A 16274-nucleotide genomic window follows, 5' to 3' on the forward strand; every position below is an offset into this window, starting at 1 on the left:
TAGGCTACAGACTTCCAGCACCAGAAGTAATCTAGCTGCAATCAGAAGTAGTGAAGCATAGCCCCATCAGCTACAGCAGGTGGACTAATTAGCCCAGCTACAGCATACCATGAATACAGACTTAGTATCATTACATCAGGAGGCACCATGCAGAGGTACCCAAGACACTACTGTGAAGGCTACCTTCCAGGACCAACTTTCTAAAATCAGAAGAAGACTCTGACTCCAGGGACTTTTGAGGGAAACCAGGACACAAGAATTGCAGACTTTCCTGAAAAATTCAAGACTGTCTAGTTCTTTAATTCTGTCCAATCAGGTGTGTGAAGTGAGCAGCTCTTCAAAAAAGGATGAATGGCATTGTACATGGAGTTACACAGATTTTACTGGATTGCCATGTCCTTTCTTGGAGTGGCACTGCCACATGGTTATGCCTCAACTTCTAATCTGAGATGTGGTTTAAAGAGGAAGAATGTTTGCATAATTAAGGAATGGGACTAAGATGCAGGAGGTTCAGAGCCATGTTTTCATTTTGTAAACATGATACAAATGTAGCTTAAAAGCCAGAAGGGCACATTAAAAGAAACCCAAATTTGTCAGCAGTATTTTCTATAGCATGATTTTTGGGGCCTGACTTATGATTGAGCTTGGCAATGCTACACCTTTGGTGAATCAATCACAGTCTGCCTGTAAAATGAGGATAATGATACTTCCATCTCCCAGCCTTTGTCTCTCATCTATTTAGACAACAAGCTCTTCAGGGCAGGAACTGTCTTGCACCCTGTGTATATACAATGCCCAGCACAACTGGAATTTGATCTTACAAATGGGCCCTTTCAGCATAAATGCAATTGAAGAGGGTAAAATTCTCTCTCTAGAGGGCAGCACGTGGCTCACAGCTGGTAAATGACATTAGAAATAAAACTCACCAGTTGAAATTATGGATGGGGAAAAGCTAAGAATGCTAAGTTTCTCTGAAGGCTAGAGCTGTCCCATTAATCTGCTGTGTTACAGCCACTGTGGCCCACAGTTATTTTGCTTTCCTGGTACAACTGTGTAATGCTAATCTCTCACAGTACTTCTGTGAAGCTAAATACCTTCCTGTTTGTAAAGCAGCTTGGAGGTAGGAGGGGTACATGTTTAATTTTCAACCTTCCCCTACTCTCTCTTTTCCAAGTCCTAGATACAACACAATACAACACCTCTGAATGCCTCCTACCAAAATAAGGAGATGGAACAACTCCTAGAACATAAGTGTCAAGCTGCCTGCCTAGAGGCCAGATGCAGGCCAATCATCATATGCATCTGGCCCATTTTAAATGTACTGCCATGTACATTTGCAGCCAAAGCAGCCTTATAATACACTTCATGGAGATTCCGTTGCAGGAAATGGACTAGGATTATTCTTAATCAAATCCTCTTTTTAGCAGACCACCTCTCTCAGCTTCATATCTAGAATCACTGAAGCAGTATAACTAGCAAGTTAAACCATTTTCCCCATGTCCTTTCCATGTGAAAAGCCCTTCTATCAAGCTGAGATAAAAAACAGGAGTTTTGGAAAAGGTGCAGAAATGAGGGCATTGAACAGGTGTGATCAAGAAAGAACAGACTCCTAAAATAGGAGCCCAGGCAGGGACAAAACTAGAAAGAAAAAAGCTAAAGGAATAGTCTTTCCACTGCCGTAGCTTCCCCCACTCCCAGTTGCATTAAAAGGGATTTTGCCCTGTTCATATGCTGCTGTATCTATGACAACGAATATTACTTTTCAAGCCTGTCACTTCAATATCCAAAGGAGTAGCACTGGTAAAATAGAGCTAGTGTATCAACAGCTGCTCAGGTCTTGTTTTTAAGCACCAGTAACCTTTCTCAGTTTAATACTAATTAGGTTCACCTGAAAATTCATATTCCACATGGATCCATTGATAGCTGCTAGACATTCTCTAAGTACACATATAGTGTTGCACATTAGACAGCCTCCAAGTCATTAACATAGGGGAAACCATCAAAGTGAAGAAATACATAGCTTACTTTCACAGATCATGTGTGATTGGGCTTCATATCCATTTTCTTAATAGTTCATCTCTCTTTAAAGTCCTGCAGTTTCTGAGAGCTAGTCAGAATTTTTTAATTCCCAGGCTGCTAAAAATATCTTGGGGTTCAATAGATTAGGTAGAAATACCTGATATGTATTTGTACAATCAATGCACTAATGTGCAGACCCTTGCACTCAATGAACACTCAGCACATCTGGGGAATGTTAGGGTAATGTTACAAGTAACCTTTAAACCTTTCTAAAGGGTTTTTGGTTTAGCTGGCCTAATAAAAGATATCACATCTACCCCAAAGAAACTTGTCTGCTTCAAACCATTCTAAAGGCACTTAAAATGGGAGCATCCATTCACTAAAAGGTGTTAAACTGTGCTAAATAACCTCTGGGGGCATTTATTCACAGACATTTGTCTGTTCCAACACACCAGAGATCCGTGCCTGGTGCTGCATCACATGCATTTGCATAAATGGTGAAATGTGTGTTAGCGCTGAAAAAATGGAAGCAGTGACCTTTTGAACTAAAGCTCCTTCAATGTGTCTCTTAAAAGTGCCCAGCACTGCGGTGCAAGCATGTGTACAAATGCCCTAAGTGCCTTAAAGTTGCATCACTATAGGCGAAGGTTATCTTTAAACCTTTCTACCTAGCTCGAGCTAGAGTATTGCTAGTCTGCTCCAGAGAGATAAAGCAACTAATTTGCAGTCATCCAGCATCCCAGAATCCATGGCTCCCAACCCCTCTACCCCTCACAAACTTTCCACCCTCCCAAGCTCCGCTGTCCAAGGAGTGGTACTGGCCCCAAGCCGACAACCCCACCTGCCTCCAGTGGGTATGACCCCAGCCCACATGGCACCATGTTGCTGGCTCCAAGGACCCCCCTTAGGAAAATGCAGACCAGATTGGACCCTCACAGGCCGCATCCAATCCCTTTGTGGGCTGGATCCAACCTGTGGGCTGTAGGTTGCCAACCCCTGCTCCAGAGTAACTCAGAAAAGCCTAGGTAGGTTGTTTCAACTGATGGCTCCTGTGGCAGTCCCAGCACCCCACTGACTTCTGGAGCATAAAGGCACCCTAGTCATGTATTTCCTCTTGTAGTGCCCCATGCACTAACTGCAAGACCACAGCAGGACAGGATCTACTACAGTAGCTCTAAGCAGCCTTGCTTCCTCCAGCAGCGTGTTTAGCCAGGTGGATTTCAGCTTTGTGTCAATGGAATAGGATGACCTGCTTGCACATATCTGACTCCTGGGCACAACAGATGTAAACCTTAATTTTATTCTAGTAATTCAAATCATAATATATGTTCCAATGCCATATTTACCACATACTAGAAGAACAAGCTGCTTGCAGATGTTAAAAAAAACAACAAAAATGAAAATACTCTTAACCAGAAACAGCAACATGTTACTTCGACCTGGCTCCTCAGCATCTGTATAGCTCATGTGCTTCAGCGGAGCTTTTTGGCTCTTTTAGCTAAAGCTTATCCAATCAGCTATTAGATAAAAGCACCAAAAAAGTCCCAATAAAGTGCCTGATCTATACAGATGTTGGGCAAGCACGGTGCAACTAATGTGCTGCATCTTTCAGGCATGCGCTGGGCTCAGCGCGGGAGCACACAGAGTTTGAAGTAAAGCGCCATTTTTTGTTTGCTTTTTTAAACATCTGCAAGCAATCCTTTTCACCCTTGCAGAAGTCTCTAAGATCTGTGCGCCCAAGGAGCTAGTAAAACTGGAACCAATGCTGCCATAGGGCTCTATCCCAGAAACTCCCTATGCATAAACTCTCACAAAGGTCCACAAAGACAGGCCCAGCAGGATTGTTGCTTTAAAGAATATTGCAATAAGGTATTGGAAATTATATATCACCTTGCATGCCATCAGAATAAAAGTAAAATAGCTGAAAATAGATTTGAAACGTAAAGTATTTATGGCCAGATGTGAGAAGAATGTGTTTGTGTGTATATATACAAAAGCATACACTCTCCCAGTTTATTGTAATCCTACTCAATATTTAAGTAATTCAACACTTTTTAATGATGAATTTGTACCTTCATCCTTCTTATACATATACACAAAAGTACTCCTACTGAAGTCAATAATGCATATCAAAAGTTAAGCTTATGATTCAGTATTTGAAGATTTCAGACCTTAAAAATGACAATTACAAATGCACTGTACAATCCTGTTGCCCTTGGTCACATGAGTAGGGCTGGATATTGAGCCTTTTTTTTTTTTTTTTTTTTTTTTTTTTTTTTTTTTTTAGCCATAAGTGCAGTATTTTGAGATGTGAAAAATACCATTAATGTGGCGGAGGTGATGGAGGCCTATCTAACATATCTGAACCTAGGCTGGAAACAGTCTTACGCCAATAGGTCTTTTTGATCCTTACTGCAAATACTTATTGATGCTTTCTCTTACTAGATTTTCAGTTCTATTCTTGTATGCAAGTCATAAAAGGCTATGGACAGTATCCTGTTTTATCTCTGTGTAGATACTGGTGTTATAGGGAACACATTCTTACAGTGAACACATTTTGATTTCCTTCTCTAAGTTCAGCACATACTCAGTGTTAGGTGTGCTTTTCTAAACACGGGAATAGAAAGTCAAGAGATAAAAACAAAGCACCATTTGGAAAGGACTCCCAGAAATGTATTACATCAGCTTCCAGAAAGGAAGCCACCAAGAAATCCAGCTACTTTTCTTTTCTGGCAAGATAATTAAAGCCACTTTACTTAATCCAGTGCTATCTGGAAAATAAAATTCTTAATGCATCCCATTCAGCTATTTTATTTTTTCACTACTAGCTCATAGAACATTTTTTCTTATAAATCACTGCTACCCACTGCAGTTATGCAATTAAACCACACCTGCTATTCCAGCTATCCATAAAGGAACACTTAAAGCAATTCAATCGCCACCAGGCTAGTGACAGCTGGCAAAGCCAAACCTGTCTCCGGTAGTCTATCATATGTAATCAATTGCAAATAGAGACTCAACAGACTCATCCCATTATTTCCTGGCTAATTCCCTCAGGGAAAACAAGCCAGCAATTCTCTACTTTGAATCGTGATGCTAGTAATACCCCCTCCCTTTGCATCAGTTCACTAAACTGCTTTGGCTTTTCAGCTTGATATCCGTTATGTTATGTCAGCTGTTACATTACGCTTAAAACAATAGACTCCAGCTGGCTGAGGTCAGATGTAAAAACAACGACCTAACAAAACCATGGACCCTCCAGTTATACTGAAATTGAGATACACACTGAATGTAGCACTTAATGACAAACTACGTTCCAGACATTTGGGTAAGGCATAAAGGAAACACCTGTCACTGCAAACATTACACACTAATCCTGATAAATCCTAAATTTAAAAATCCCTCTTCACTGCTTGGTCCTGGTGTATCATCAGCCTTTCACAGCTTCAGGATTTTTTCCAAGATGGAATTTCACTTTTTCTTCTTGTTTAGTAGGTATGGAATACATTGAAAAAGATTTGTATATTTTTATGGAGAAAACAGCTTTTGTATGGCTTTGTTTTTTAGCCTGCTTATGGAGCTAGACTGATTTATGCAAGCTCATGATTTGACCCAGCATTAAATCCACAGAACAGTACTTCCCAAAACAAGTACAAGAGATTTTCAGTATCTTAACTCTGAGACTGAAGACCATCAATTCAGGTCTTAACAGCAGAAGCTACTGAAGTTGAGCTACAGCAGACAAATAAACCATCTTGGCTCATGTGACCTTACAAAAGCAAATGCAAGTGCCTGAGATGGGTACTGGGTTGAAAATGAATTACTCTATTTTTAAGCAGAATAGGTACAAGACAGACAGAAGGCACTCAACCATCTGAAATTTGCTGGGACCTTGCCAAATTTTGAGGCACTGCCCTGATGTTCCCAAGGATTCTCTGAAATGGATCTCTGATCCATAATTTGTATTAAAAAAAAATCAGTCCTGGATTAGCATTGCCCAGTGAAAGCAGGCAGCAAGATGCTGCTTAGCATGATAGGAATATATGGTTATGCCGCTTCCACATAGGAAAGTAGCCACGAACTCCCTCCTGGAAGCAAGATAGCCAAGTTCATACAGTATAGTGCAGTGTAAACACAGCTGTGCTAATTAGCTCTGCTGACTGCCTGAAGCTAATTTCTGAATGGGTAGGAGGATAGCCATGTTCACAGGTCACTGTACTGAGGCTAATTAGCTATATTTATCTTAACTTGTAGTCTTGCTGACCTCAATCTAACTTACGATGTAAATAAAGGATCTGACCTCTGAATTTAACTGTTGAATCTGACCTATGAATTTATAGCACAGTTACAGCACTTCCGGACACAAACTGGTTCAGACACATTAGGGCTAGGGACAGGAATTACACATAAAGTGGTTCACGTGGCCAAAACTGGTTTTAACCTGTAACAGAACAGATATTCAGGGCAAATAAACCAGTTTGAAAATGGCTGAAAGCAGTTTGAGATAAATCTGGTTGAATGTAGTATCAGACTTAACTGATTTGGTTCAAACCAGTTTATGCAATGTCTGTACCAGACCCCTTGCTGGTTTAAGTTAAATCAGACTCCCCCAGCATCCTACCATGCTCTCTGGGCTGGGCAATGCTCTCTGTTCCACAGCAGAGCTGGCCCCTCCTCTCTGCTCCGTGGCCAGAGCTCCAGCAGGTACAGCAGTCTTAGCCTGCCTTCTCCCTGCCCTATCCCCACCCCTTGCTGCTCAAGCAGGAATAGCCAACTCCCACCTCCCACAGTTAAGGTGGCCATCATAGAGGATGTTCTGGTTTTCTGCTGCTGTGTCCTCTGTTGATATGAAACCCAATGCCTTTATGTCCTCTATTTTCTTGAAGAGAGAAATAGAGGACATAAAGGCATCCATTTTTGTATCAATAGAGGACAAAGGACAACTTGACTGTCCTCTATGATGGCCACCCTACCCACAGCACAGACCACAGCCCCATGGACCCTATGCATGTGGTATGCTAGCTAATGCCAAAAGTTGTCTATGTGTGCATTTTCAATTTCCTTGGGACAGGCAGACAGAACAGTGACCACTTAGGGCTTTTTGGAGCTAATCAACAGCTCAGCTGTTTTAACTAATGGAGAGAAGCTATTGTTTTGCTGATGGGGTGATAAACACTGTTATCAGACCCCTGCTGGCTTGCTTGCCTGTCAGTTTGCTGCAGACAGTATAAAGAAGCAGGGAGGGAGATTGAAAAGCTCCATATCATCAACAGATCCATGCACTGTGCCCCCCACCCCCTTGCCTCAGAGTGCTAGCAGCTCTGGGGTCTGGCAACACTCCTGCCCTTTGATGGCCAGTGGGGAAAAGCCTGGGATGGTGCAGGCAGACATCCCTAATGATCCCTAAAGCATCCTGCCAGGGCCTGGCCATGCCCCCCTCTACTCAACACTGTGGTAGGGATGGAGGGTTGCTCTAGCATTCCCCAGCTTTTAGCTTGAGCCACTGAAGGCATGTGCCTGAATTTCCTCAGTCCAGAGAGAATGTCTGTATGGTTACAAACCAGTTCAGCCTAGCCAAGTTACACTAACCTGAAAAGGTTGAATCAGTTCAGGCTTATGTTTTTTGAATGTCCATCCCTAGCCTAGGAGACCAAGTGCTTTCTAAGGCACTTCATTTCCATGACTGAATTTGAACTACTTTTTATGTTTACTTAGTTAGGTGGTCAGATACCACAATTTTCCACCCTTAGTGAAACAATGGCAATAACTTTGGCATAAACATACCAAAGTACAAAGTACACTGGGAGAAAGTGTCCATAGGGCAACAGATAGTCTTGCACACTATCCCCTGGCTTGCTAAATTAACACTGTAGACATGCCCAAAAGAACCCAACTTATGTTTTTTTTAAAGCTTCTCAATACTTTGGATTTTTAGTAAAGCCATTATTAATATTGCCAATAATATGTTTGTCCTAATGATCAGAGATCCTGGTTTTCTCCGATAAAAAAAATCCCCAATTTTCAGATTAAGAAAAGTAACCCCATTTTATTAGTAATACACATTTTTCCATAATTAAAATTAAATACCATATATATCTCTCATTTGGATCATGGACAAATGTGGATTTTTGGGTTACTTTTTTAATCTGAAAATTGGGGATTTTTTGTTTTAAATCAGAGAAACCCAGGATCCCTGCTAATGACCAGTTCTGCCTATTTGGAAGGAGGAAGTGTGATTTTTTTTTCTTAACTAAAAATGTACCACTTTCCTACAAAGATTCCTACTCATAAGTAATGAAGTTTAGGGAAGTGTCCTATTTTTCATTATGGCTGTCACTATTATTCAAAATGCTGGCATCTAAGAATCTGATGCAGTGGCCACCACCAGAAGGTGGTCAAGCACTGGAACAGGCTGCCCGTAGAAGCTGCAGAATCTCCATCCCTGGAAATTTTCAAGAAAAGGATGGACAGACACTTGACTAGAATGGTTTAGTCAGGGATGATCCTATCTTAAGCAGGAGGCTGTACTAGATGATCTTGCTAGCTCCGTTCCAGCCTTACTTTCCTATGACCCTGTTACTTCATATTACCAAAAAATATTTCTTACATGTAATGTTAGAGCAATGTAACTTGCTTGTCTTCCCACTGAAGATTTTGCAAGGAGGCTTGGTTATGAACTCTGAGATGACAGTAAAAGTGTTCTAGGAGGGATGTAAACATCTTGGAAGTCTTCTGATAAGTGAACAAGTCTGGCTCCTTATTTTTCTCCGGTCCTCTACCTCACATCCAGCTTTTGCCTCAAGAAGCATCCAATTCATTGCAGCAGCAATTTTTTTTTTTTGTAACGGAGGATTCAAAAGACTTAATACCAAAATAGGATGGTGGTTATAATCAGAGCAGCTGCAATATTTCCTGATAGCAGCACCTACATGCACAAACGTGCACACAGAAACGCACACAAATATTTTTCAGACAAAACCCTTTGGGTAGAAGTGATATCTTTTATTACACCAATTAAATAGTTGCAAATATTTTTTTTGCATTTCTGACTACATTTCTGACTGTATTTCTGACCTAGTTTGAAAATATCAATCTTGTTGAAAAGATTATCTATTTATTAATAGTTCAGTCCTTCTAGACTATGATTTTGTCTACTTGAGATTCAGTCATTTCAACTCAACTTCTGTCCTGAATGTTGATATATCTGTACATTATGGTCTAATGCTGCCCCCTACAGATTTTAGGTCAGAACTAATTGTTCACACTATGCGTATTTATTTTAACACAATTCAACAACAGAAATAATTGTGCACTTTCCCTCTGTCAGTCTGAACACATCTTCTTTCCTTATAAGCCCAGGAGTCTTGTCTACACAAGAAACTTGCAGGGATTTACCTTTAATCTGGTTATAAACCAGTTTTGGTAAATTGGTGCATTTGGCTTTGTGAGGACCTGGTTATTTCCATTTAGAAGTGGTTTATTTAAGCTTACCTTCAGCCTGCTCAGAACAGATTGAACCTAAGTATGGTTAAAACAAAAATAACAGCATTCACATAGTTCTTTTTTATATCTGTTTAACTGAATCATTTAAAAACATGTCATATATTAAACAGGGCATCTTTCTTACACAGGGGAGCTCTTATTCTCACTTTTCCTTTTCTCCTCCTACCTTTTAAGACCCCTTTTCCTTTCTTGGAAAGGTGCCTAAGCCACAGAATCTCCTTGCCTGAGCTACATTGTGCTGCAGAGGTGAAGTTGGATCTGAAATGGCTGGCGAGTTTCTTGGGCAGTGCTTACCTCCAGAGCTCTAAGAGGGAAAAAATGATGATTTTACTCCCCAGGATCAAGCTTGCAAGACAAGCAGGCAGCTGAAGACAGAGCTACCACAGGAAGGTCTATGTAATAGAAAATTATTTGTTTGACTTATTCATCCAAGTCCCTGGGCTTAATGAAAGGGCCCAATGATGGCAAGGAATAAGCATAGCCAGACCTGTGACATTTATCACCCTCTTCATGGTGGTGCTTTCTAAGGAATCCTGTCAGATGTACACTTGGATCCACCATCAGATGGCTCACTGGGATTTGAAACATAAAACTAGGGCCCCTGGCAGGTGTTATTTTCATCATGCAGTGGGTACTGAGGAATTTTGTTGTGTAATGGAAATGTGCCTGGCTTGATGTTTAATCAGCAGCTGTGTGGATAGGGAAAAAAGCAGTGCAGGAGCTTCAGGGCCACAGCTTACCAGCTAAAGGAGTCCCTGCCAGGGGTGGATCCAGGTCACCCCCCATTCCTTATGCTGTGAAGTGAATGTTCCTTGTTCAACTAACTGGCAGACCTGGGAGGATGTGGTAGGGTAGCATAGGGGGAATTTCTCCCATGGTTTGACCTGTTTGGATAATTTGAGCTCTGCTGCCTCTGCACCACAGTCCTTTGTACTGAGTGGGGGTGACCAAGGGCTGTACAATAGGCAGAGGACATTCCCCCCATGATTCTGCCATCCCATATGGAATGGGTCAAGTGGCTGGGGAATGTCCCTATGGCCCTTGCACAGAATTCTGGGTCACCCTGTTTCTGTGCAAGGAGCAAGAGAAAGAGCTGGTATGGTTTGGCCTGTTTTGGGTATTCCTGGGATGGGTCAAGATAGCTCCTTCCCCTGCCCTTTGCACAGTATTTTACCCTGGTACGATGTGAGGGTGCATTCCCCTTGCAAGGAACCAACGTGAGGAATCAGTCACAGATCCGGGATAGCAGCTAGGGCTGTTGATCTGCAGAGGTGAGGAAGCAGACAGCATGACTAGGGACAGACATTAAAAAAGCTAGAGCCTGAATTGATTCAATCTTTGCAGGTTAGTCTAACATGGCAAGGCTGTACCAGTTTGCAACTGTATAGACATTCCCTCTGGACAGAGGAAATGCAGGCACATGCCTGCAGTGGCTTGGACTAGAAGCCAGGGGATGCTAGAGCAGCCTCCATTCCCTTCTTTAGTACTGAGTTAAGCAGGAGACGTAGCCAGGCCCTGGCAGGATGCTCTGATTAAGGAGGGATCCTCTCCCCCCGCTGCTTCTGACCAGCAGGAGCCAGCAGGGAGTTGATACAGAGTTTAGCTCCCCATCAAGGAAACAAAAGCCTCTCTCATTAGTTCAAGCTCTTCTTAAACAGCTTTTTCCAAGAAAGGTATGGAGGGACATTACCAGCTGACCTGTTGATTAGCTCCAAAAAGCCCTAAGCAGACACTGTCCTGTTTACCTTACACAGATGCCTCTCAGCATTAGCTTGCATACCATATGCTGGCTATGGTCCATGCTGTAGGACAGGGGAAGTGGGGAATCCCTGCTTCAGCAGGGAGTGGTGAGAGGGGGTGGGGCAAGGGGAAGCCAGACAGACCCTGCCATGTCTGCAGACTCTGCCAGAGGACCAGCTAGGGAGCAGAGGGGTGGGACCACCCCTGCTCTTAAATAGAGAGCCCCATCCAGGGCTGCAAAGCATCTGGCATGCTGTGGGACTCTGGTTTAAATTACACCAGGGAGGGGTCTGGGACAGACATTGCATAAACCAGTTTGACCCAAATCAGTTAAGTCTGATACTATATTCAGCCAGGTTTATCTCAAACTGATTTCAGCTATTTTCAAACTGATTTATGGGCCAAACCTCTGTTCTGTTACAGGTTTAAACCAGTTTCTGATCACTTAAAACAGTTTGTATGTAATGGCTGTCCCTAGCCCAAGACTTGTCCCAGCTCCAGGCTATGTTTGAAAGCAGCAATTGCTGCTCTGGGACCTATCAGGGTCCAAGCACAATAACTGGAGCTATGATTACAGTCCCTGTTCACCCACTGGGATGAATCCCAGGGTACCCAGGACCCAGGAAAGCCTTATCACTCATTGCATAATATGCTACGTGTTCAAATTAAACCACAGTACAAACCAGCCACAAAGATGTCCCACATTTAACAAGTAACACATTTGAGGCTCGTTCACTATTTTGTGGCTGGTTTGCCATTTTTATTGTGCAATAAATCACTTGAATATGTGTGGCATTTTACAGTTTGTCATACGGTAAGTGTAATGTCTTCCAGAGGCTTCTCTTTCAGTTCTCATACTAGTAGCAAATGCTTCTTTTGCTGGTGTAAATCTAGCTTAAAGTGGAGAGGAACTGAAAAAATCATTAAACCACATCATTTGGTGACCCAGATTGAAAAAGGCAACAATAAAACCACCATGCAACTACAGGTCTAAAAGTCCTTTATTCACACTGTTCTGACACCGAAGCTCTGGCATCATTTGAACAGCAATTTGCCCGTTGCTACTTCACAAGCCAGTGGATTTTTTGTTTAATAGAATCCACTCCTCTGAACTTGTATCCCAGTCCTTTAAACCAAGACTCTCTCATTGAGTTATTGATCTCAATTCCAGGTCCTGAGGAATTGTATCCATGTTGAAACCCACACACATATACAAATTGAAAAAACTAAATTGGACACAATACATACACACACACACACACACACACACACACACACACACACACACACACACACACAAAACACATCAACATGCTCAACACAATGCTGCCAGCCCCAAATATTAAAAAATTGTGAGTGAGACATTATAGCACTGGCTTAAAAATCATAGGATTTAATTTGTGGTTCTTTCTAGTGGCCTTCTTGGTTTTGGAGTCATGATGTTACACACTGTTCAGATTTTCAGCTTTCCTCCACAACCATGAGGAACTGAAACTATTTTTCCTTTTAAACGAAATCTGAGATTCGCAGCTTTAGCAGCAGGAGATTTAAAATCAAACAGTAAATACAGTAAGAGTTAGTATATCATTGCTGGCAGTTCCAACAGAAGTAAAGATTTCCACTGGCATGGAGACTGAGCTAAGCCATTCAGATGTTTCTGTTTCTCTCGCTCTCTCAAAAACACTGTAATAAAAATTTCTCTCCTAGAGAATAAAATCCAGATTTCATTTAGGCCTAGATTTTGCCCCAGTTTTTCTTAGCAATAAGAATAAATGTCCGTGCCAATAAGATGACTATTTAGCAAAAAAATTCAAACTTGGTTTTGACTGAGGTTTTTTTTTTAATGTGTATTAATAACATTATGTATTCAACTTATATGAACAATATTTAAGAAGATTGGGGAAGGAATTCAGAATGCAAAATTACAAACAACCTTATATACTCACCATAAAAATGTGCTCTTAAAAAATTCTGGGATGGGACCAACATTGAAATGAGATTCCTACAAAATAGCTTTTTCAGGCACACTAAATATCCTTCAGTTCAGCAAAATATATAATCCTCTTGGATCAGGCAATTGGATTTTCTTAGAACATGCTGAGATAACAGCATTCTGCTACATTCTGGCACTATAAAACCATTGCTTATGAAAATAAAAGAAAAATACGGTCTCTCTGGGAACATACGTCTCAGAATTACTTTTTTTCCATAGTTTAAATGTTGAACTCTCAAAATCAATTCTTACACAAATACACCACATACTCTTTATGAGTCATGGCAAAAACTCTCCTGCACCAATGTTTTAAGTCGGCCAAGTGTACATATACCCTTCAAAATGATGATCCGTTCACAAGCTTGGCTCTGACTTCAGCTAACCTTGGATAATAGCCAATGTACAACTGCTGGAGTCAAAATCTATAACAGCACCATCTAGTGAGAACAAAGTGAAAATAGCAGCATGCAAATGTAAATAGCGTTTGATGTCAGGAGACTGGCATAATGCCACTTCTCTGCTAATTGTATATTACAACTACACTTCAAACATGGCTTTCTTCCTCTATGTCTAACTTTGCATCCATACAGTGACAAGCACAGAAAAAGATTCAGTAGACAATGCAGCTTTCTCCTTTAGTGCTGCAAGCTGGGAAATCACTTGAATTATATGTTTATATTTCAACTGGAGTAACTTTCCTCTCATTTATTTTTGCAACCTAAAGCTGGGTGGGGGTGTTGAGAAATTTAACTTTTAAAATTTACTTATCATTTATGATGTAAATTTATTGATTCTTTACTTTGTAGAGGGGATACAATACTGTTAGAGGGCAAGCCACCTCAGAATATAAATTACCATCACACTGTACTAAGCAAGCCTTGAAGACATTTGACTCTGTTCCTCTTACATGACTGTAATGTTCTGTGGGCCTACTTTTGTTTCTGAAATATAAAATCTTTAAAATGGGCCAAATAACTTTCCTTCACTAGTCTTCTCAAACAAAATAACATTTTCACACTCTATATCAGCAGTTCCCAACCTTGGGGGTCATTACTCCATCTAGGTCACAACGATAAAAACTGGGGTCGCAAAGACAATCAGAGATTTTCTCATTTAAAGGAGAAAAAAGCAGGAAACTCCCCGTGCAGGCTGGCAGAGTTCCAGGGGTCTGCGGTACTGCAAACCACATGTGCGCGCTTGTCTGGATGCACCCTCTCGGTTCACACCAGCAGAAAAAAAATGATGGAGTTGAGAAAGGATTTTATCATGTTGAGTCACAATCTGAACATCTCCTTTTCCCCACTCTTTTTAAGCAGTTACAGCAAGAATTAGAAGAGTCATTGTTTGTTTTATGATACTCATGCTTAATGTTTAAGAAGCATTGCAGCACTGTGGGAAATGAGTCTTTCCAGGATTTTCAGTGGACTTCAGATTGGGTCCAAATTGATGCTGAAGACAGATGAGCCCAAGGAAAACAAATAGCACAATCTTATTTGTAACAGCCTCTAGTGAGCTGCTTATACTATAGACATTATGGAGGTGTTGAGATTTCTGATTTAGCATGTACCACTGTAACTACTGCTGATGTACAGCAGCGTAAGGAAGAAGAAACAAACACCTAGTGAGCAGGCATGTACAAGAATTTACCACTTGAAATTCCAGAGAAGTGCAAAGGTTTAATAAGTTGCATAATACAGATTCAAAGAGGAATATGAATATTAGAAGAGATTACAGACACATATATACGTGTATGAACACACAAGCACACATGCACACACATTCATAAATGAATCTAATGAGTATCCTTGTACATACCATCCAAAATAATGTCCCTGTGGCCAGAGCTGCATACTGTTCAATTGTAGAAAGCACGCTGAATATAAGGCAGATCAACACTATAAGGAAACTAGAAAGAAAACAACAACAGTGAGATTACTAACATGTTTTATTAAAACTCAGTAAAAATAGGGAAGGAGGATAGGTAAAATAAGCAAAATTCTCTATTATTTAATTTCCTTTGCACATGCAAAAATTATTTCTTAAAATCACACCTGAAACACATTTAGCAGTCATTTTGCCTTTGGTAGAACAACACGTATTTCTTTTTAAACATGGAGGCATAGGGAAAGGGTTCGGTTTTTGTTTTTTGGTTTTCTGGACAGGAACCACACCCTGGATGGCCTTGGGATTCATCACATCTTCAAGGAAAGGTACTTGTGAGCACAAATCTTTATAGTGGGTTCAGGAAAAAACCTGACACTCACTATTGCTAAAAAAAGCTGAAATTCCCTTTCAGATTAGAAGCTGAAAGATTAGGGGTTGTATAGGCAACCTGAAGACGAAACAGTAAGAGCAGTGGAGACCCTCCCCCGTGATGTAGAGAAATAGTGGCAACCCCTGGAGGTGGGAGCCAGAGCAGTGGCCCCTGGCACTGTACTGTAATAGTTCTCCCCAGCCACCAGAGCAGAGTGCTCCCTACCACTGTACCCCAGCAGCACTCCCCAGCATCATAGTGGCAGCAACTCTGGTGCAGGCCTTCCTACCTAATACCTACTACTTTGGCTGGTGTAAGTTGTAGAGCCCCTGGAGCAGAGCAGCAAACCCTGGCACTGAGGAGCAACAGGGGCTCCAAGCTGGGCTTCCCTACCCAGCACTTGGCTACTTGGCTGGCATAGCTGGTAGAGCCCTAAGATGCCACTCCTAGTTTCATAGTTACTAGGGTCGGAAGGGACCTGAGAAGATCATCTAGTCCGACCCCCTGCCATGGCAGGAAAGAGTACTGGGGCCAAACGACCCCAGCAAGGTGTTCATCTAACCTCTTCTTAAAAACCCCCAGGGTAGGAGCCTGCACCACCTCCCTTGGAAGTTGGTTCCAGACCCTAGCCGCCCTGACCGTGAAATAGAGCCTTCTGATGTCTAACCTAAACCTACCCTCTGCTAGCTTGTGACCATTGTTCCTGGTCACTCCTGGCTGTGCTTGGGGGAACAGTGACTCCCCCAATGCCTTCTGATCCCCCCT

General features: G+C 41.7%; 1 protein-coding gene across 1 annotated transcript in view; it reads right to left on the reverse strand.

Moving 5' to 3' along the window:
• KCNQ1 (potassium voltage-gated channel subfamily Q member 1) overlaps positions 1-16274 on the reverse strand; it is a gene marked incomplete at its 5' end in the record, with an annotated part of 669633 nt that overhangs the window by 547101 nt on the left and 106258 nt on the right. The window contains one exon of the mRNA XM_019519725.1: positions 15071-15161. Coding sequence (XP_019375270.1) covers positions 15071-15161 — 91 coding nt within the window. The remainder of the gene's footprint in view (positions 1-15070; positions 15162-16274) is intronic.

Source organism: Gavialis gangeticus, unplaced genomic scaffold, assembly GCF_001723915.1.
Source record: "Gavialis gangeticus isolate Ggan-Ray unplaced genomic scaffold, GavGan_comp1, whole genome shotgun sequence".
In the NCBI taxonomy this organism is placed as follows: domain Eukaryota; kingdom Metazoa; phylum Chordata; order Crocodylia; family Gavialidae; genus Gavialis; species Gavialis gangeticus.